At 37.3% G+C, this 21,966-nt stretch overlaps 1 protein-coding gene across 8 annotated transcripts in view; it reads left to right on the top strand.

Annotated features, from left to right (window-relative positions):
• akap6 (A kinase (PRKA) anchor protein 6) overlaps positions 1 to 21,966 on the top strand; it is a 279,219-nt gene that overhangs the window by 47,217 nt on the left and 210,036 nt on the right. For all 8 annotated transcript variants that reach the window (XM_001919913.8, XM_021467296.2, XM_021467295.2 and 5 more), the window contains 2 exons: positions 4,567 to 4,818; positions 5,719 to 7,122. In XM_001919913.8, the coding sequence (XP_001919948.3) occupies positions 4,567 to 4,818; positions 5,719 to 7,122 (1,656 nt within the window). The remainder of the gene's footprint in view (positions 1 to 4,566; positions 4,819 to 5,718; positions 7,123 to 21,966) is intronic.

Below are 21,966 nucleotides of genomic sequence, written 5' to 3' on the forward strand. Positions count from 1 at the left end.
GGTTGCTGGTTCGAGCCCTGGCTGGGTCAGTTGGTGTTTTTGTGTGGAGTTTGCATGCTCTCCTCATGTTTGTGTGGGTTTACTCTGGGTGCCCCATTGTCCAAAGACATGCGCTACAGGTGAATTAGGCAAGGTTATTTATCCGCAATGTATGTGTGTGGATAAGTGTGTATGGGTGTTTCCCAGTGATGGGTTGCAGCTGGAAGGGCATCCGCTGCATAAAACATAAGCTGGATAAGTTGGCGGTTCATTCCACTGTGGCGACCCCAGATTAATAAAAGGACTAAGTCAAACAGAAAATGAATGAAGGAATATACATTACATATTCGCTAAGGTATTTTATCTGAGATGCAACAGACATCTTAAGAAGGAAACAGTAGAGGAGCTAGGAGTGTGCGACTAAATATCTACTGTACTATCTCCTATAATATTGTCTGCTATCTTCTAATTGTTGTTTTAAATTGTTTCAACCACATATTGTATTTGATTAAGAAATAATCAAAAATAATTTAAGCTTCTTGTATTTGATTAAGAAGTTTAAATGCACCATTTTGGTGATAGTTTATGAAATATTTTGTGCTGGATTAACTTGTTTTCTAGAATCGTGTGCATGCTTTTTGCAGTAGCAAAAATGATGATGGTTTTGTCAAATTGCTTATGTAGATCATGTGCAAATTATGTCAGTGCAAACACACACTACTTTTTTTTTCTTAGAGGTTGACATATAGTGATATTCAATAATGCTATATATTGTGATATTCAATATGCAAAACATTATTATTTTTACTTTCAGAGGGCTTTGTAAATATATTCAGATTATATAAGTGGTTGTTCATGACATTGTAATACAAATAATTACCAAAAAAAAAAAAAAAAAATTACATAAATTAATTTAAAGGAAAAATTCTGGACCTATTGGCTGTTGGAGGTGGGTCGTTCAAACCCAACCGAACGCCCCCTGACTACGGGCATGTAATGTTAATGCAACACCACATTGGCACATTACATTGAAAGTAATTGAAAAATGGCTAAAAAGGGACCTATTATGCCTCTTTTTTAAAAGATGTAAAATAAATTTCTGATGCTCCTACTGTGTATGTGAAATATCAGCTGAAAGTACAACACAAATAATGTTTATAACTCTTAGAAACTGCCCATTTTAGGCTTTGATGTTAATTGTGCCGTTTTGGTGACTGTCGCTTTAAATTCAAATAAGGTTGTGCTCTTTTTAAAAGAGGGAGGAGCTATAAATGCCTATGTGTCAGCATAGTGGCTGATTCAAAAACAAGACTAATGTCCTATGCCAATGAAGGAGAGGTGGTCTCTAGTGGGCGGGGCTTTCCCACTCTGATGACACATGCAAAGGGAGAATGTCAAGTGTTTTTGCAGACTTTTTTATCAAGTGCGATTATAAAAAATTAAATTCATACATTTTTGTCATTGGAGGCTGGTTATTTTCACACAATGTTTCCACACAACTGTTTAATCCCTTATAAAAGTGATTAATGCATAATTGTAACCCTTTTAAAATGTGAAGTCCTGGTTTCATTTGTTTACTCTTACCACTGATATTTTAAATTTGATTACAAATAACTCAGACATTTTCTATTTTAATGTGAGTTCATAAATTATTTTCTTTTATTTAGCAAAATATCAAAAGGATGTTGTTATGTTCTTTATAAAAAGTCATATTTTTATTAACTTTTCATAAATTACATTGTGTTTGGACAAGTTTGGACAAAATGAGGCAACTGCGAGCTAGCAGCTGAGCCTTCCTCCTGACTGACTCCACATGGGGGAGGGGAACATGACATGATCCAAACACATTAGTGGCCCCAAACAGCATTTGCACATTGATGGTACACTCCTAAGTTCAACATTTGAGGAAAACAGTTGTTATCTGACTTTTCATGCAATTGAAATCTAGAATAATAACATTAGTTAGCTGAGACTATATGGAGTTAGATTTGTCCCAAATAAAACGCACAAAACTTTTCCAGAAACAAACACAAATATACATTAATGGCAAAAAACAAAACAAAAAAACACTGTCTTCAAAAAAAGTGTATTATTAGTTCGGTTCACTTTCTGCTTCGATTTCAATAAACACAGTTTTCAATGAGATGTCAATCAAAATCTCCTAAACCAATAAGAACAAATAGCAGGTAAGCCCGCCCCCATGAGAGCGTTGTGCCAGAATCACAAATGTAAATTTGAGAAACGTAAAGGAAAACTCTGGCAGCGCAATCAAAACTGTGTTTATCAAAAGCGAAGCAGAAAGTGAGCCAAACTAATAATACACTTTTTTTTTTGCTTGATTATTTTGTATTTTTCAAGAGTTTTTTAATTTGTTTATGTATATTTATGTTCATTTCTAGAACCATTTTGTGTGTTTTATTTGGCACAGATCTAATTCCATAAGACTAGAGTGTTCAAGTACTTTTTTGGGCTACTGTAAATATGCAGTTGCTGTGCACTGTATCCAAACCACCTTATGTTATTCTGTTTTGTGATCTCATCTTCTGAAATTAGCTCTGCTTCTGAAACTAGACTTTTAATATCACCTTCTGGCTGCTTGCTTTATGATTTGAATCACACTGACAGTAAAAGAAAAGCCTCCCAGACCTATAGTGACCCACGGCTGTAAATGTGCTCTTCACTGCTGTGACTTTCACATCAGATGAACCAGATGCTGCAAGGAACAAACAAACAGAAAAACCTTTATGTTTGTGTTATGGATATGATAGCTGGCTGACATCCAGTTAATTAGCAAGTGTAATAATATTAATTTACAGTTGAAGTCGCAACTATTAGCCCTCCTGTGATTTTATTTTTTAACTGATCTTTAACATAGCAAGTATTTACTATATTTTTTCTTCTATAGAAAGTCTTATTTGTTTTATTTTGGCTAGAATAAAAGCAGTTTAAATTTTTTAAGGTCAATATTATTAGCCCTTTCATGCAATATTTTGCCTAAAAACTTGCCCAGTTAACCTTATTAACCTAATTAAGCCTTTAAGGTCGGACTCACACTATGTACAGTTGCCTTGAACTGGACTGAAGCATGCTTGTCCCCCCTTCCATCTCTCCCGACGGCCCGCACTCACATTGCATTTGCACCTGAGCACGCTTATGTCATCGATGATGCGCTATTCAGTAAGAAGCACTCTCGCTCAGCATAGCGGAGATTTCTTTAGTTATATCATTTTAGTTGATTGGGATGCAGTCAAATATTTCATCGAACAGATCAGTCACTTTTGATGCTCATAAACAATCATAAAGCCTGCATGCTGCAGGAATTAGGAGGTTTGCTAAAGGTGCATCTGTTGCGCAGCGAGGGGTTTGTGTCTTTAAAAAACTACGACAGTTTGTGTTTATTGAACAGTAAGAATGATTAATAAATGATTAAGTGAACAAATTATTAAAAAATCCGTATGAAACAGTCCCTTAAATGTCACAATTTCAAGCTTTGAGCCCAAGTGAACCGCCCTCTGACACACCTTTTCAAACTGGGTCAGGGCCGGCCAAGTGAACCGTGCCTAAACCCAAATCAGAGCACTCACACTTCTCAAACGATCCGGGAAATGGGCCTGGGCACGGTTAGAAGAGCATAGTGTGAGTGTGCCCTAAATTTACTTTAAGCTGAATACTAGTATCTTGAAAAATATTTAGTGAAATATAATTTACTGTCATCATGGCAGAGATGAAAGAAATCAGTTGTTAGAAATGAGTTATGAAAACTATTATGTTTAGAAGTGTGTTTAGAAAATCTCATCTCTGTTAAACAGAAGTTAGGGGAAAAAATAAACAGGATGGCTAGTAATTCAGGAGGACTAACAATTGTGACTTCAACTGTATATAATGACCCCAAATGTTTTAATCCGAGTGAATGCCATTTTCTAAACAGAAACAAACAGGGATACCACATGGCCAATATGGTGTATTTTAATATATTCTAAGACCTTCTCTGTATTATTCACATGTCATGTGAAAATGACTCAAATATCCTTCTACTTCCTCTCACATGAATACATAATGTGATGATGTTTTTGTGCTTGTGCCTGGATGAAGGTAGGTGGACAACAAGTAGACTTGACTGATGTTTATACCTTTTATTAAAAGGAAATTAAATGCTAACATGGGGAAATGCCCAGAAATCTGAGCTATTTCTATCAACAATCGTAATAATAGTATTTGGTATGCACGATGCAGATATATCCTGTTGAGTAATTCAATCTTTTGCAATCTCTCAGAGAACTCCAAAAGTGCTGATGATGACTCACGTCTTGTCTTTTATTTTTTATTTCTCAACAACTATAATTCATATAAACCATTTTGTCTGAACTTTCAGTGTCTTTCATCTAAAAACTCTTTAGAGGGATGTGTCTGGAATGCTTTCTAGGTTGCTGATGGAAATAAGCTCATTAGCATTTGAGGAAGTAGTCAAGATCATCAGCAATAGTGTATTTCCCGAGAGATGTAGCCATCATATCATGTGTAATTTTGTGCATTTCAATTGCAGATCTTCATATCTGATGAGTTTCTGCGCATTTGTCTGTTTTATAGGACATCTGTGAAGACATATCTGATCATGTCGAGCAGATCCACGCACTGTTGGAGACCGAGTTCTCCCTGAAGCTCCTGTCCTATTCTGTGAACATCATAGTGGACATCCGGAGTGTGCAGCTCCTGTGGCACCAGCTGCGAGTGTCGGTGTTGGTTCTGAAAGAGCGGCTTCTCCAGGGCCTGCAGGACTCCAACGGGAACTACACCCGGCAGACTGACATCCTACAAGCCTTCAGCCAGGATCACGACCAGGTCAGATCCATCTCTAAAACATTCTCCAAATTAAACCACCTAAAGCGGGTTCACCCTTTGATATAAGTACATCCTTTGATAATTCCCAAGGACGGGAACTTAGTTATGCAATGTTCTGCTGGGATTGTACCATAAAATCATTTGCAATACCCTTCACCAAGACATTCAGAATAGGGCTGCCACAATATATTGTTCTAGCATTGGTTTCACAATGTGCTCACCTGCAATAGTCACATCGATTGACCCTAAAAGTTGGCACCAATAGCATAGTGGTTCAGTGTGCTGACATATAGCACTAAGGTGATCATGGTGACCCAAGTTCGATTCCTGACTCAAGGTCCTTTGCCGATCCTTCCTCTGCTTCCAATGCTTTCCTGTCTGTTATATCCACTGTCCTATCATAATTAAGGAGAAAAATCCCTACAATAATAATGATAATAGATTAATAATAGCCCTATTAGATTGAACGTTTTGTTTACTGTAAGTCCTGTGACTATGTCAGATATCAAGAAAATGCAAACCATGAGTCTCAAACTTAACTCAATTCCCGGAGGGCCGCAGTTCTGCACAGTTTTGCTCCAACCCTATTCTAACAGCTTTCAAGATCTGAACATCTTGATTAGTTGTATTAGCTGTGTCTGATTAGGGCTGGAGCAAAACTGTGCAGAGCTGCTGCCCTTTAGGAATTGAGTTTGAGACTCGATAAACAATTTGGGCACAAGAAATTATACAATATGCGGCTATGATTTTTTTTCCATTATCATGCAGCTTTCATTCAGAATAGGCAACCCTAGTAGATACTTGCGCCACATTGTACTTGCTTATCTCAAAGCAGGATAGGATAGAATAGGAGAGATTTGATTACATTTTCAAAATGACCTTTGTCTTGATCACCTTTAGGCTCGACTGGACGCTTTGACCGAAGTTGATGACTCTGGCCAACTGACCATTAAATGCAGTAGGGATTACTTCTCCCTTGACTGTGGCATCACAGCTTATGAACTGAGCGACTACAGTCCTATTGAGGACCCAGAAGGTCGAGGACCACACTCGCTTTATCCTGAGCTGGAGCAAGACTTTCCAGAGCTGCTTCAGAGTGTGGATCTCCTCAACATTGCAGCCTCCAGACAGAACCAGTTGTCAGCGTCATCTACAGAGGAGTCTGTTACCTCCACCCAAAAACCTCAAGAGACAATCAGTAGCCCCACAGAAAAAGAAGAAGAAGGTACAACAGATTCAGCAATGCAGGACGATTCCAACTTTGGCCTTTCCAAGAGGCCTCTCCATGGTGGCTTTAGGAGTGAACTATCTCCAACACAGCCTTTGCCTAAAAAACCCATGTACCTGGAGGGTGATGGAGATACCAGGTTTAGTAGACCTTCACCTCTTCAGTACCAGGCTGACTTGAGCAGAAGCACACCTTCTCTTTTGGATACTCTAGATCGAACAAAATTTTGGCTGGAGCTAGAATCTGTTTATCCAGGCAGCGGGAGCCAATCCTACGAGAGTCTCTATGGCATGAATGCAAGGAACTTGCAAATAGGACTCAAAAGGTCTGGTCAGGTTCCTCTTGAAAGACGATTATCGGAAGCTGAGCATGAATTTAGCAAGCAGAAACACTTGTCAAACCCTAAGACTATGCACTCCAAAGCAAAGCAGGCTTACAGTGACTCTTCCAGCCCACCGCCATCTTCAGGAGAGGACATTTCAGACCACGAGCCACGTGCAATGTCCTCCAGTCCTGATGATCAAGCTCCGGCAACAAATTCTCTGTGGATCATGAACCAGAACGCTCTGTGCATCTCTAATGCATCGAGCAACCTCAAAGAGCACTGGTACGGCTCAGATGAGTTCCTCGCTCTTCCTGCCCAGCTGAAAAAGACAGAGATTCTGGCAATGAAGCTGGAAAGCCTCACTCAGGCTTTACCCCAAAGAGGCCTACAAGAGTCCATTCAGGACGTGGATGACTGGGAGCTCACTGAGGTCAACCCTGATTGGGAGAGCAGCACTGATCTCCATTTGCTGCACCCCTATAAGAAGTCATCCCGAACCGGGCGCTTTTCTCCTACTTCCTCAAGCGATGTGGCTCCTTCTTTGGATGACAGTATCGAATCTGGACCCCTCAGCGAACTAATGTCTGAGGACGAGGGGGCAAGGAGTACACCAGAGTCCAGGGCAAGAAATGTATCGAGTGAGCTGCCCAATGTACCAAAGATGATGATTCAATGCACACCATTGATAAAGCAACTGCTAGCAGATATTCAACACCAAGACAACTATGATAATGTCTGGACAAAGATAGAGGTAAGAGATTTCTGCTTTTGTGGCACAGTATTCTCTCAAAATTTTCAATTTTATTTACAGAATACCATTCCCCACATAGAAATTGGATAGACTGTTTTGAGGGTTGTAAACAAAAGCAATGGTCTGTCTATCTATCTATCTATCTATCTATCTATCTATCTATCTATCTATCTATCTATCTATCTATCTATCTATCTATCTATCTATCTATCTATCTATCTATCTATCTATCTATCTGTCTGTCTGTCTGTCTGTCTGTCTGTCTGTCTGTCTGTCTGTCTGTCTGTCTGTCTGTCTGTCTGTCTGTCTGTCTGTCGGTCTACCTATCTACCTGTCTATCTATCTGTCTATCTATCTTTCTGTCTGTCTGTCTATCTATCTATTATAGATTGAGAATATATCTTTCCATCCATCCATCCATCCATCCATCCATCCATCCATCCATCCATCCATCCATCCATCATCTATCTGTCTATCTATCTATCTATCTATCTATCTATCTATCTATCTATCTATCTATCTATCTATCTATCTATCTATCTATCTATCTATCTATCTATCTATCTATCTATCTATCTATCTATCTATCTATCTATCTATCTATATATCTATCTTTCCATCTATCTTTCCATCTATCTATCTATCTATCTATCTATCTATCTATCTATCTATCTATCTATCTATCTATCTATCTATCTATCTATCTATCTATCTATCTATCTATCTATCTATCTATCTATCTATCTATCTATCTATCTATCTAGCGACAGACACTCGAGGTCAGCGACAGACACTCGAGGTCATGGTCTTTAGTCTACTTGTTAGAGCAGCCAGCTCCCATGCGGAGAGTTGCCAGTTTGATCCCAGCTCGGAGCGGATTGGGTGGTGTTGTACCGGCGGGGGTTATATATGTACAATCCAAATGTGAATTTTTATGTCATATATGTAATTTACCTATAGTTCCATGCATCAAATTTCCATGTGGGGCCGTATATTTCAAACCATAGTATGCTAGCTTTATTGTTACGTAATTAGCATGAAATTAGCTCTTAACTTTATTTCGTATTTTTGATTAAAATATTTAAAATTTTTGGAAGACAAATAAGAAGTGCCTGTAGCCATTTCTGCTTCCCTTAGCACTTAAAACCACACATAGCCAGTCCTGCAACAAAATCTTAAAAGCGCACCCAAGTGTTAACGCTAACCCTCTCCATGATTAACGTTAGATTTATCACAGTTCTGCAGTTTGTATTTAATTTGAAAGGGATATAATCGTAAAGGAAGTCATTTGTATGCCTTAATCCTCGTCCGCATAGAGGCGGCAGCTAATATGTGTCACTACACTAAGCAGATATTAAAAACAGCTGATAACTAAAGGGGTAATGAACTAACAAGCCACCTCAGCCTTTTGCTAATATTCAAAGCTTAATTAACAGGATTGCACTCCTCGACAACCTCTCTTCAGTCCCAAGTCTGTAATTAAATGATTAGCTACATAATTAAGAACATGCAATCGTGTTTATAAAGGACCCGGGTGCTTGAGGAAACCCAAATTCGTTGGATTAGTTATTCCCTTTCTCATGGGTTATGTGGGAAATGGTATTCAACCATGGTATTCTTGCTAACGCTGATGTATGTGGTATTTAATACATGAACAGAAGGCACATTTCTGTATACATTCAAATACCCAAATGACCTAGTATATTTGCTGAAATAAGCAGTATATTTACAACAGTAAACAATAATGTAGTTTATTCTGTAGTTTATTCTGAATTAGCAAGCAACATGCAGTATGTGTTGATGTAGTAAGTATATTATGCAATTACATTTTAGTTGCAGCTGTTATTTAGCTATTCAACCTATATGTAAACCAAATTGGGCCTTAGTTTTGAAAAGTTTAAACAAATATTTCATTAAAATGGCATTAAATATTCACATTAGATGCAAAAATCAAGAATCACATGTTATATTTATTAATTTATCTTATGATTTCAATCTAGGCTACTGTTTGAAGTTCTTAAAATGGTATAATTCATATTGTTTACCCAAACTTAGCATAGCAAGCAACATGTAGTATGTACTTGTACTAAATATATTATGCCATTATATTTTAGTTTAAACTGTTATTTAGCTATTTAACCTAAGTGTGAACCAAATTGGTTGTAGTTTTGAGTGGTTTAAAAAAGAAATTATTAAAAAAGGCATTAAATATTCACATTAAATGCAAAAAATCAAGAATTACACAATATAATATCTAATTTTGCTTCTGATTTTAATCTAGGCTACTGTTTGAAGTGCTTGTAATGATATAATCCATATTGTTTAACCTAAATTAGCAAGCAACATGCAGTATGTGTTGCTGTATTAAGTATATTAAGCCATTATATTTTAGTTTCAGCTGCTATTTTGCCATTTAAAATATGTGTAAACCAAATTGGTTTTGAGATTTGAGTGGTTTAAAAAAAATTTCATTATAATGGCTTTAAATTAGCAGGAAACATGCAGCATGTTTTCCTGTAGTAAGTACATTATGCCATTATATTGTAGTTGCAGCTGTTATTTAGCAATTTAACCTATGTGTGAACCAAACTGGACCTCAGTTTTGAGTGGTTTAGAAATATTTCATAAAAACAGCTTAAAATAATCACATTAGATGCCAAAATCGAGAATTACGTATTATATTAATAATTTAGCTTATGATTTCAATCTAGGCTACTGTTTGAAGTGCTTATAATCTATATTGTTTACCCAAAATTAGCAAGCAACATGCAGTATGTATTTGTAGTAAGTATATTAAGCCTTTATATTTTAGTTTCAGCTGCTATTTAGCTAGCTGACTGCAAGCAGCCATGCATAGAACCATCTTAAGCCTCAAAATATGAAAGCATATCACAATATTTTTATGTTAGGCCACAAGGTTAGTTCTATTAGTTTAGTTCACTGCCTAAAAGACATAGAGGCGTACTGTTGCCATCTGGTGGTCAAATATAAATACACGCTAGGAACAGCATTCTGGAGACCTAAATGAATATTAAAAAAGTACTGTCGACCCTGTTTATGAAAATACATGTAGACAATACAATTGAATGCAATGTTGCTAATAATATGTTGTAGTGCCCCAAAACAAGAAAAACTGGTTATTACTCGGACAGTAAAATGATTACTTCCAAGATAACCTGCTGTCAGCATCTATTTTCAATACATTTATTTATTTTCCTTCAGCTTAGTCTCTATTTCAGAAGTTGCCACAGCGAAATAAACCACCAACTATTAATATTACTTTTATTTACCACGTAGCAATTTGTTTTGTTACTGGTGCTCCATCTTATACTCATCACTCTCAACTGTATTCTTTATTGAATTGGCCTTCTCTTCAATCACGTCGACAAATTCATTGGTTTCGGTTCATTTACCCTTTTCACAAGACTGTTATTACACATTTAACGGTCATCATAATCTTAAATCCTTGAAAGTTTTTAAAATATTTTTATTATTTAAAAAAAAAATGTTTGAAGATTTATATGCATTTATGAATGTATTATATTATTTTTGCATTAAATTACCAAAATTGAATGACCGCTTGTGTGAGGCATTTCTAATGCAGCGACTATGGGGCTGAGAGTAAATTTGACGTTATTCTCTCCCCTGGCTGCAGTTATCAGTCTCACACAATTTTTTTCTTTTTCTGAAAGTCTTAATAACACCATCACAAGTTGTTTTGTTTTATTATTTCAGCAAATAAGATATACTTTCCCATTTATTGTGCTCTATACCCAACTATGGCGCCTTCCGCTACTGAGAAACTCAGAAATGTGAAAAGGGTCTATTAGGAAAACTCTATCATATTTACAGTCACTACTTAACATTCAGAAAACATGTCGGTGCCTATAGCCTAGTGGTTAGTGCGTCAACACATAGCACCAAGGTGCTCACGGCGACCCGAGTTCGATTCCTGGCCCAAGGTCCTTTGCCGATCCTTCCCCATATCTCTCCCCCTATCTCTGCTCCCCACACTTTTCTGTCTGTAAAATCTCCACTCCACAAAAAAAAAACAAAAATAAATAAAAATAAATAAAAAAAACATTCAGAAAACATGTCAAAATCTGCGCTCTAGTAGTTTTACTAAGCATTGTATACCCTTAGTTTGCACTTTATTTGATTGCTACTCCTTTCCGTTTTCTGCTGCTGATGCTTGGAATCATCCGCAGCAGACCTTACAGCACAACACTTATTCCACTATTATCCTTTAAAAATTTAATCCAGTTAATAGTACAAGTTCAATGTGCTTGTTTTTAGTTTTTCCTTTCTATTATCTGCATTTGTGAAACTGTCATTGTGTTGTGTTCCTGCTGCTTCATATCTGCTTTCTATGTTGGCCAGGTTGTCATTGTAAATGAGGTCTGGTTGTCAATTGACTTACCTAGTTAAGTAAAGGTTATTATTACTATTCCGGCATATGTTTTACGCAGCGGATGCCCTTCCAGCCGCAACCCTGTACTGGTAAACACCCATACACACTCATTCACACACCCTACAGCCAATTTAGTTCACCCAATTCACCTATAGGGCATGACTGTGAGGAAAACCTGCGCCAACTAGGCATGGGCCGGTATAAGTTTCTAATGTGTATGATAACCTTGGATAAAAATATCACAGTATCACGGTATTGTGATTACTGCTCCAAAATAAGTTATTTTTCAACTGTCTGGGTAACAAAATAACAACTTTTCCCCCATTTAACACAATAAATTTTATTTTAGGAAACATTTAAAGTATTTTGGACCAGTAACTTTTGACATAGAGATTCATTTTTTGCTGGAGATACTGTTGCCCTATAAAACTAAATAAAATAGTTGAGAAAAACATACATACACACACACACACACACACACACACACACACACACACACACACACACACACACACACACACACACACACACACACACACACACACACACACCTGCTCCAAGTCTCCATTGATTACACTCACACAGCTGAAGCTGCTCAAAGACTGATTGGACTATTTTTACAGCACACAAACACACATACTTGGCTGAGTCTTGTTAATCTGCATAGTGTACATTAGAATGCGTTTTTCCCTTGCCTTTTCCTGCCATGTTTAGACGCTCACCTTGTTTTGTTTGTTTACATTGCCTGCTGCCTGCCTGTACAGACCATCTGCTTGTTATTTGACCACTACTCTGGATTGCCCATTTAAATCTATTTGCTTGTGTATTGACTGCTGCCTGCCTGACCATTCTCTGCAAAAGAAACCTGCATTTGGATCTGCACTTCCCTTGTCCATAATCACTTCACATTACACATTAATAAGACTCAGCCATGAAGTGTGTGTGTGTGCGCGCTGTATTTAAAGTTCATGTACTCAGTTTGTAATGATTCTCCGGCTGTGTGTATGCAATCAGTCCTGATCAGAAACCGGTTGTGAGTGGTGCATGACTGGATCTTGTAGTCCATAATGAAGGATTTGTAGTCTGTTAGCGATCTGCAATTGTTAGATCGCTGATAATCATAACAATAACAGAAAACCTTGGCAGTTTTAAAACTTTGACTTTTCCAATCTCCGGTATACATTGAAACTGGTTATCTTCCCATGCCTAACGCCAACACGGGGGAACATACAAACTCCACACAGAAACGCCAACTGGTTTAGCCGGGATTTGAACCAGCAACCTTCTTGCTGTGAGGTGACAGTGCTAACCACTAAGCCACTGTTTCAATAATAATGTCCTATTTTCAATAATAAGTCAATAATTATAATTAAAATAATGCCAAAAGGAAATGCTAAAAGTACCAGCATTAGTACGGGTAACTGTGGTACTTTGGTGGAAAAAATCCCTGTATGTTTTTGATATATTTCAGAATGATCAATAGCATTGGACACATTTTACCAATGTCATGACTTCATCCTTTGAACTCTTTTATACCACACTAATATTTTATCAGCCGCAAATCCAGTCTTCTGTTTCATCCAAGCGAATCAATGGTTCTAATCCTTCAGAAGCACCTTTGAAATATACTTTATAACTCTCTTTATGTCTTATGAGCAGTAGCTCAGCGATCCTGCACACCTGATGGAGGTGAATGACTAGTGAAGGATGCCCTCAGAAGTGTTCTGCTGCAATCCTTCCTTTCATTCAGAGACAGAGAGAGAGAGAGAGAGAGAGAGAGAGAGAGAGAGAGAAAGAGAGTGTTTGTGTGTGTGTGTATGTATGAGTGTGTAGTGTGACCCTTGTTTCGCTAAATGTCCTCACAAGTATAGCAGTACTAGTTAACTTTGACCTTATGGAGACACTTTTTGTTCCTCATTGGGAAAACGGCACATATCTCATAGCATGTGTGTGAGATTGTATGTGCTTGCGTGTGTGTCTCTATGTGTGTGTTTCCGAGTGTTTGTGTGTGTGATTGTGTGTGTGTTTGGGAGGGGGGTTTAATGTGTGTTTGAGCATGTGTGTGTTTGCGTGTATGTGTGTGTGTCTGTATGTGTGTGTTAGAGTGTGTGTGTGTTTGCGTGTGTGTGTTTGGGTTTGAGTGTATGTGTGGGAGCATGTATGTGTGTTTCCGTTTGTGTGTTTGAATGTGTGTGTATGTGTGTGTATTGGAGTGTGTATTATGTGTTTTAGCATGTGTGTGTTTCTTTTTGTGTTTGTGTGTTTGAGTGTGTGTGTGTGTGTGTGTGTGTGTGTGTTTGAGTGCATGTGTGTGTGTGTGTGTGTGTGTGTGTGTGTGTGTGTGTGCTGTAAGCTCACTGGAGCGGGTGGAGGTAGGCAGCCACATCCACCTGAGATGATGCGTGTCACAGGAGGAGGTGATTGATTACATTAGTATTCAGCCGCTGGAGATGACTTCATTCTCATGGCAACAGACAGCTGGCAGCTGAAGCCTCTTCTTGGGGGCGTCTCAGGGGTTTAGTCATGTGTGACGCCACCAACCCGTCTTCCCTTCTCCTTGTCTCTCTGTCTCCATCTTTCTCACCCCCCACCCCCACTTTAGCATATCTTTGACTTTGCATCTTTATCTTTATTTTTTGTTCCGCACATGGGATTGAGAATAAAAGAAATCTGAATGTAAAGAATAAAAATTAAATGGAAAATATTAATATATTTATTATATTAAAAAAATTATATAATAAAAATAAAGCATAAGTTAATTTTAAACCTTATTATATGCTGTTTTTCTTTTTCCATTGGATCATTTGATTTGAGAGCTTCTTCAGTCAGTAATGATAATTAGGTTTATTCATTAATTTTAATTTAGCTTCATTCCACAGCGGAATGAAGCGCTAATTTATCTACCATATGTTAACACGAGACTCTTATCGCGCGATAAAAAAATATCGCCGCTAATCTTAAAGTTGGGCTGGTAGCTGGGTCTATTCTATGCAAGCTATGGTAACTTTCACCTTGATATTTTAGTGTGGATGTATACCTGGACGGTGAGCCGTCTGAAAAAAAGTGCCCCTCTTAATAAAATAAATTAATTGCAGTTCAGCAGTTTCATTTAACTCATGAACATTTCATTCATGCCTCTGTGACAAACTGGGGTATTAGACGCAAACAAGGAGTAAGGACTGGTGAGAGTGTTGTGGAATTTAAAAACATTTAAAAACGCATGCCAAATGGAAAAACTTCCGCAAAAACGTCTGCGTTTCTGTGCGGAGTTTGCATGTTCTCCCGTGTTCGCATGGGTTTCCCCTGGGTTTCCTGGTTTCCTTCCACCGTCCAAAAACATACACCATAGCCAATCAACTAAACCAAATCATCACCTAAGATAACCTCAGTTTACTCTTCTCACATGGCGACAAGCAGGGGAGTTCTTGAGACGTACCTGAGCTTGAACTCCCCTCTCGCCCTTCTGACGGGAGCAAGCCCTGGGCTCGAGGATATTACGAGCTCAGGGCTTACCCAAGACAGCATGCCAATTACGCTTTATTGATTATCAGCTAAGTGTGAAACGAGATATTGGATGCGAGGAACTTCTGGAAGAGTGTAGTTTTAATGGAATGTTTGATACCTCACGGTGAATGGGAGAAAAAAAAAACCCTCCGCATTTCTCTGTAACTTAAATTGTAAATAAAATCCTACATGATGGTAATTGTTTGATAAAGGTGTTAACATGTTTACAATCAGAGAGCAGCATTTACAGCGGATCTTTCAGTCCATAATATTGTAGTGATATTAATATACTGTAAACTTAGTAACAAAATGACTATGGTATGTCTTTAAACACTGAAAGAATACTGCTGACGATACTAACTAACTTTGCCTCTGAATAAACATAAACAAAGAACTCCAATCACACACACTTACCAAATCTGTAGAGACGGGACAATCAACACCAACTGGAACCATGTCACTTTTAAAAGAAGACGATTGTCAAATCCAACACAATCTCACGGCAATTCGTAACTTTTTCATTTATTGGCTAATTCGTATGAATTCATACGATCTAATTTGTACAATTTAGTACGATTTGCTTATCCCCCAATGGGTGTAGGCAACCCAGGCTCATTGTGGAAACGTAGTCCCGCGGACGTTTCTGGAGACCGCGGAATACGTCCCGGCGGGTACGTACGGCTGCAGTTTTTGTTTTCGCGAATCCGCGAGAGGCTGCTTTTGCGTGCTTTTTCGCACCTCAGACGCCTCTCGTGAGCGCGGTTCGCGCCCGCGCTGTCCTCGCGTGAACCTGCCGGAGGCCCCCATCCGACTGACCAGATGATTGACTGCGCGACCGGCCAATCGGCCGACTCGCCCTCCTCCTTCCCTGAACCCAACCAATTTTACCGATCGACCCGCCCGCCCGCTCGCTTCCCTAAACCCGAGCAACAGTTCACAAAAGCCGTCCAAAAAAACAAAAGCCCTGATTTTTCGGATTTCACCGCTTTCTCACCCTGTCACGAAACTCGTTCACTTAATTTTTGGGATTCTGTTTTTGTCTTACCTGATTGCTGGAGCTGCTCTTCCCCGGACTCGAAACAGGTCGCCGTGGTTGACCCCTAAACTGGCAAAACGTAAAATACTTACGTTTTCTCGTGAGATCAGGCTGGGCAAATCCGGATTTCACCATTTCCAGATGCGAAAAGCTCTCGGGTAAAAAGAATGTTTCTTACAACTGTGTTTTTGTCGCGTGTTAGCAGAGCACTGTAATCCACTCGTGAGTCCAGCTGCTCACGAAAATGAAAACAAAACCTTTGTTGCAGCATATTTATAAATGCAACACTGACGACCTATGTCTCCAAATAATTCTTCTTCTTCCACTTGTTTTAATCATAGTTGGCAATACAACGTGGCATCTCTCTGCCATCTGAACATTGTAACAAGTAAAACAGTCTTTAACGCTATCATGCATTTTTAGGAAGTTGCACCTTATACACAACAGAGCGCGCTGATTGGTTTGAACCAAGTCTTTCTCATAAATTAATGTTGCACACTCAAGCGCGACACGTTGTACTTGTTAGTGCAGACTACACACTGGAATACACGCAAGGATCTAATCGACGTGGCGCAGCTTCAAAAATTTGTTTCAATCTGAAGAACGAATTTGCTTGAAATAACGCAAAACCAAACAAATTTAGCTTTTTTGTGAAATATATGTGTCCTAATAGTGTTTTTAGCAGAGTGGGACACATATGTAACTATCAACATCTCAAACAATGTGTTTTGGTGTTTCGTGACCCTATGAAAAGTATTAAATTTTAACTCTCTGATTCCTATATATACTCTGGAGTCACAAAGCAGACATAGACAACGTAAATATTCTTATTAAAGCTGTAGGTGGTTTCTAAGGTGGTTTCCAATTCAGATATTCCCCATTAGCCCTTTCTTTCTCTCTCTCTCTCTCTCTCTCTCTCTCTCTCTCTCTCTCTCTGTTTCTCTGTCAGTGTTTTTTCTTTCTTTCTCTGGGGCACAGAGTCGCGTCTCATTTTCTCTTCCTCCCTCTGTAATACACTCACAAACAGGTCTGGTGACAAGCTCAGTTAATGCCGTGACCAGCGGCTACATATTCATCTGCTCTGAGAGCTTTATCAGTGCACCAGATGAGAGGGAATGGCACGGCGTTCCCTGCCAGGGGAATAATTTAGCGGCAGTATCTATTGATCTCCATCGACTGCCACAATCTCGCAGAATTCCTTTGGTCTGTGTGATGATGTACCATAGTGCAGCAGAGCCAGAGATGTGCAATAGTTTAAAAGTGATCTACCAGCTCCAAACAGCTTGACCAAATACAGTCTTACAAGTCAGAACCAGAGCAGTACGTTTTCATTACTGATTTGCTCAAAGCTTGATATTTTCTATATGTCGATAAAAAATTATTACTAAATGATGACTTTCAATTAAACAAGCAAGATGGGACTAAAACTAGCAATTAAGCCATTCTAAAATCATCTAAAATCATGTTGAATTACTATCTGTCCTGTGAAATTTTATTTTATTTTAGTATTTCTTAATTGCTGTATGAATAAGTGAGTTTTTCAACACATTTTTAATGTAATATACATTTTCAACATAATAGTTTTAGTAACTTATTTCTAATTACTCATTTCTTTTGCCTTCGCCATGATGACAGTACATAATATTTTACTAGATATTTTTCAAGACACTAGAATTAAGTGACATTTAAAGGCTTAATTGGGTTAACTAGACAAGGTAGTTTAATTAGGCATGTCATTGGACTACAGTGTTTGTTCTGTAGCCAATCACAACATTTCTTAAGAGGCTAAGCAGTTTTTACATATTTTAACAATTGGAGCCAAACTAAAAGAAAAAAATGTGGAAACCATATTAAAAAACCTTTATTGATATGGCTTTAAAAAAAAAACTCCTTAAAAATAAATTGAAAATTTTATGTTTTAAGGCAGGGGTTCCCAAACTTATCAGCCTGCGACCCCCAAAAATGACGATGCCAGTGACTCGCCAACCCCAATATCCTCTGAGGTGTTTAAAAATAGAGAAATCTTGATGCAGTGGCGCACACACACCAATAGACCCAAGTCTTTTCTTCGTTTAACTTTTTTTAAATGTATGTCAGTGCTGTAAATGGGCCAGAAAGTTTAACCTGGTGTTATAAAATCAATCTGACGCTATTGCGCTATCTTTAATAAAATGTAATTACCCCAGGGGTCGCAATCCAATAGAACTAGTACCTATGAGCTACTTATTTACATTTTAAATAAGTAGTTTAAACAAACAGCAAACATCATTTTGAGTGTTTCTGCTCTGTCTTTGTGGGAGGAAATATGATTTCATTTGTAAAATTTAGCTCCTCGTTCTAGTCATCATCGAGCACCTGAATCATCTTAGACAAAATCATGTTCCAACCTACATTTTTATCTCAATTGGATGTAAATCACAATAGAGGGGAAAAGGTTTTTAACGTCTATTTGATGCTGACTTTAAAGAATGGTCATGTGACCTTTAATACAGAAGAGTTTTGATTGGAGCTTTGTGAAATATTCCTTTAAATTGCCTAAAAATAGACCAAATGTAAACATATAAATGTTTTTGTGATAAATAGGCAGTAATGCAAGACTGATATATTTCCATTTTGTGTATTTTCGATTTGCGATTTCATTTTGCGCAATTTGAATTGAAGTGAAAATGCGGCAAACCTGAAGTTCACCCAATGGAAAGCGTTCTAGAGAAGAGTTCAGGTCTTTCTCCGACATCTGAAATAATGTTCGCACACAGATCTGATTCCTCTCCAGAATTTAGCTTTGAACGCACAGCCAATCTCACCCACTTCAAAGCTCGTCTGCCGGTGAAGGCCAAACAGTCGATAAATTATGGGATTTTTAGCCGGCGTCTGCGGAGAGGTCATTTGTATCAATATCTTTGATTTTCGCCAATGTTAGATAATGAGCAGGAGGAGCTGCCATGGAGAAAGGGCGAAATCTGCTCATATCACATTCAGATGCTTCATTAGAGTCTTTATGGAACGGTATTTGATCCGTTTGGGCGTATATGACATCTGAACATCTGAAAACCAGCAGATTTGTCACTCTAATTAGTGCTCAGATCCACGTCCTCTGGTTAACCACAGGCTCGAACGAATGGTTCACCTGAAAATAAACATTTTAACGTCATTAACTCATCTTTTTCAACACATTATCTTTCTCGGATGGTGCTTGTGTGTATGTCATTCATCAAAGTAAATGCATTTGCGCTATAAAAATAATAATAAATAAATAATAGAAGCACCATAAATGTATCATCAAACAGTCTACATGAATACTAAAGTCTTGGGACATAGATTTGAGAGCTACAGATGAGATCAAAATTTGTATAAAGATGAAACTTCAGGATGTAGGATCAGTATATTGAGACAGATATTAATATAGACTATTTATTATTTCCATTTTTGGGGTATAAAACACCTTATTATTATTATTTGTTTTTTTAAGATTTTTTTTCAGCTTATCCCACCAGGTCAAAATTGCATGTTTGACGAAAAAAGAGAAATAAAATATATAATCTCATTGCATAGAAATAGTGGCGTTGCTCGCTGCAGAAGTTAGGACTTTCTCAACTTTTCAAGCGCCAAAGGAAGCATCAGCCAATCAGATCGCTGTATGGAAATACACCAGCTCAGACAGTGGCCTATTGCTGACTAATTTCATTGGCTGACGCTACTATGACAGTCATATCAGCCCCAACTTCAGACACGCCCTCTGTCAAGCGTTGACGCTGAAGCTCCGTGTGAATCGAGCGTAAGTTGGTGGATCATTCCACTGTGGCGACCCCAGATTAATAAATGTACTAAGCCAAAAATAAATGAATGAATGAATGATTATTTAGACCATAGGGCTTATATTATTTAGTAGAATTAATTTACTTAATGTTTAGTTAAGAAAAAAATAATGAATATTTAGCCAAGATATATCTGTCTGAATATCTGCAAAAAAAAAAATTTAAATATTAAGAGAATTGTCTTTAAATTAAAAATTGATGCCCTTAGCAAACAATTTTACAAATCAAAAATTGAGATTTGATATATTTACTTAAAAAATTAACTAAATGTCTTTATGGCAGAGGATATTTACCTAATAAACAATTTTAATAAATATTAATAAATAAAATATAATATTTTTATATTGAGTTATATAATGTAATTTTGGCTATTCCCGCTTATATATACGCTCTTGCAATGTACAGTAAGACTGGTTAATGCCCCAGGATCGCATATTAGCAAACAATTAAAAATGAAATAACATAAAAATGTTAAGCACTTCATGCGTGTTTTGCTTGCTTGATGTAAATTGTTTAAAAATATATGTTACTTTCTGGGCTGGTTCAAATCCCGGCTGGGCCAGTTGGCATTTCTGTGTGGAGTTTGCATGGTCTCCCTGTGTTCGTGTTGGTTTCCTCCCGGTGCTCCGGTTTCTCCCACAAGTCCAAAGACATGCGCTTTAGGTAAATTGAATGAACTAAATTGGCCGTGGTATATGAGTGAGTGGGTGTTTCCCAGTACTGGGTTGTGGCTGGAAGGGCATCCACTGTGTGAAACATATACTGGAATAGTTGGCGATTCATTCCACTGTGGTGACACTGTGGACACTGGAGCGAATGGATGAATTTAGACTTATGCTCTGTAATGCAATGTTGGCTATTTTCACTATCTACTGTACCTGTGCAATATACAAATATGACATATTATAGAGGACCAGGAGTGCCAGAGCTTTATTAAATGAAAACACAGTTTAAAGAAACACGTTTAAATAGATTAATTTTTTTCCATGAATTGTTTCATTTAATTTGTGATTTATTTATATACATTTTTATCCTTAAGTTATTAAATTGATAATTTGATTCTTCATTTTATTTCTAACCGGCACTCCTGGTTCTCCATAACATATTAGCAGACGAGTAAATATACAGTAAAATAAAGCTTCAACACACTTTATGCATGTTTTGCCTGCTTGATGTAAAAAAAAATGTTTTAGAAAATAAATATATTCTAAAATATTTCAGAATCAGTATGAGCTTTATTAGCCAAGTGTGCACAATTTTATGTGGTTTTCAGGAGCTCAGAGTACATACTTACATACAGTATATATTAACACAACAACAAAGAAAGAAATTTAAGTAAGTGGAAAATAGTAGTAAACAATAATATTGTTAGAAAGTAAACAATACAATTTCTGAAGAACTCTACAGATAAAGTCATAGAACTATAGAAAATTTATTTCACTGAGCTGTTGCTTTAAGGACAGTTTTTATTTTATTTATTTATTTTAAAACAAAATGAAACATTCACATTACATTATATCACATTACATGCCAGGGAGCAAAACAGAAATGTATCTTTTAAACAGATTCACAGTTTTTACAGCTTTCTTGTTAGTACATTCAGAAATCAAAGACATATAAAGATTTAGATCTTCAAGAAAAATCTGAAAGAAAAGGTTTACGCTTACAAAATATACACTTGCGTATAAAACATTTGGCAAAAATATAATAAGATTAAATGAATAAAAAACATCTGGATGTTCATTCTGATGGTTATATCCTAAAATAACATTTTCATATTTTAACATAACATCAGGAATTATACCACTAAATATACCTAATACATTTTTCCAAACATTTGTGGGATAATCACAATTCCAAAAAAAATTTAGACAGATCTTCAGTTTGGTGATCACAGAAGGAGCAATTTACATCAAAATCCTCAGAAATAATTTGTAAAAAAAAAAAAAAAAAAAAAAAACCTTTGTAGGATAACACCCACAATTGGAGTCAGAATTATTAGTCCTCTGAATTATTAGCCTCCCGGTTTATTTTTTCCCCCAATTTCTGTTTAACGGAGAGAAGATTTTTTCAACACG

The sequence above is a fragment of the Danio rerio genome, chromosome 17 (genome assembly GCF_049306965.1).
Source record: "Danio rerio strain Tuebingen ecotype United States chromosome 17, GRCz12tu, whole genome shotgun sequence".
NCBI classification, from domain to species: Eukaryota; Metazoa; Chordata; class Actinopteri; order Cypriniformes; family Danionidae; genus Danio; species Danio rerio.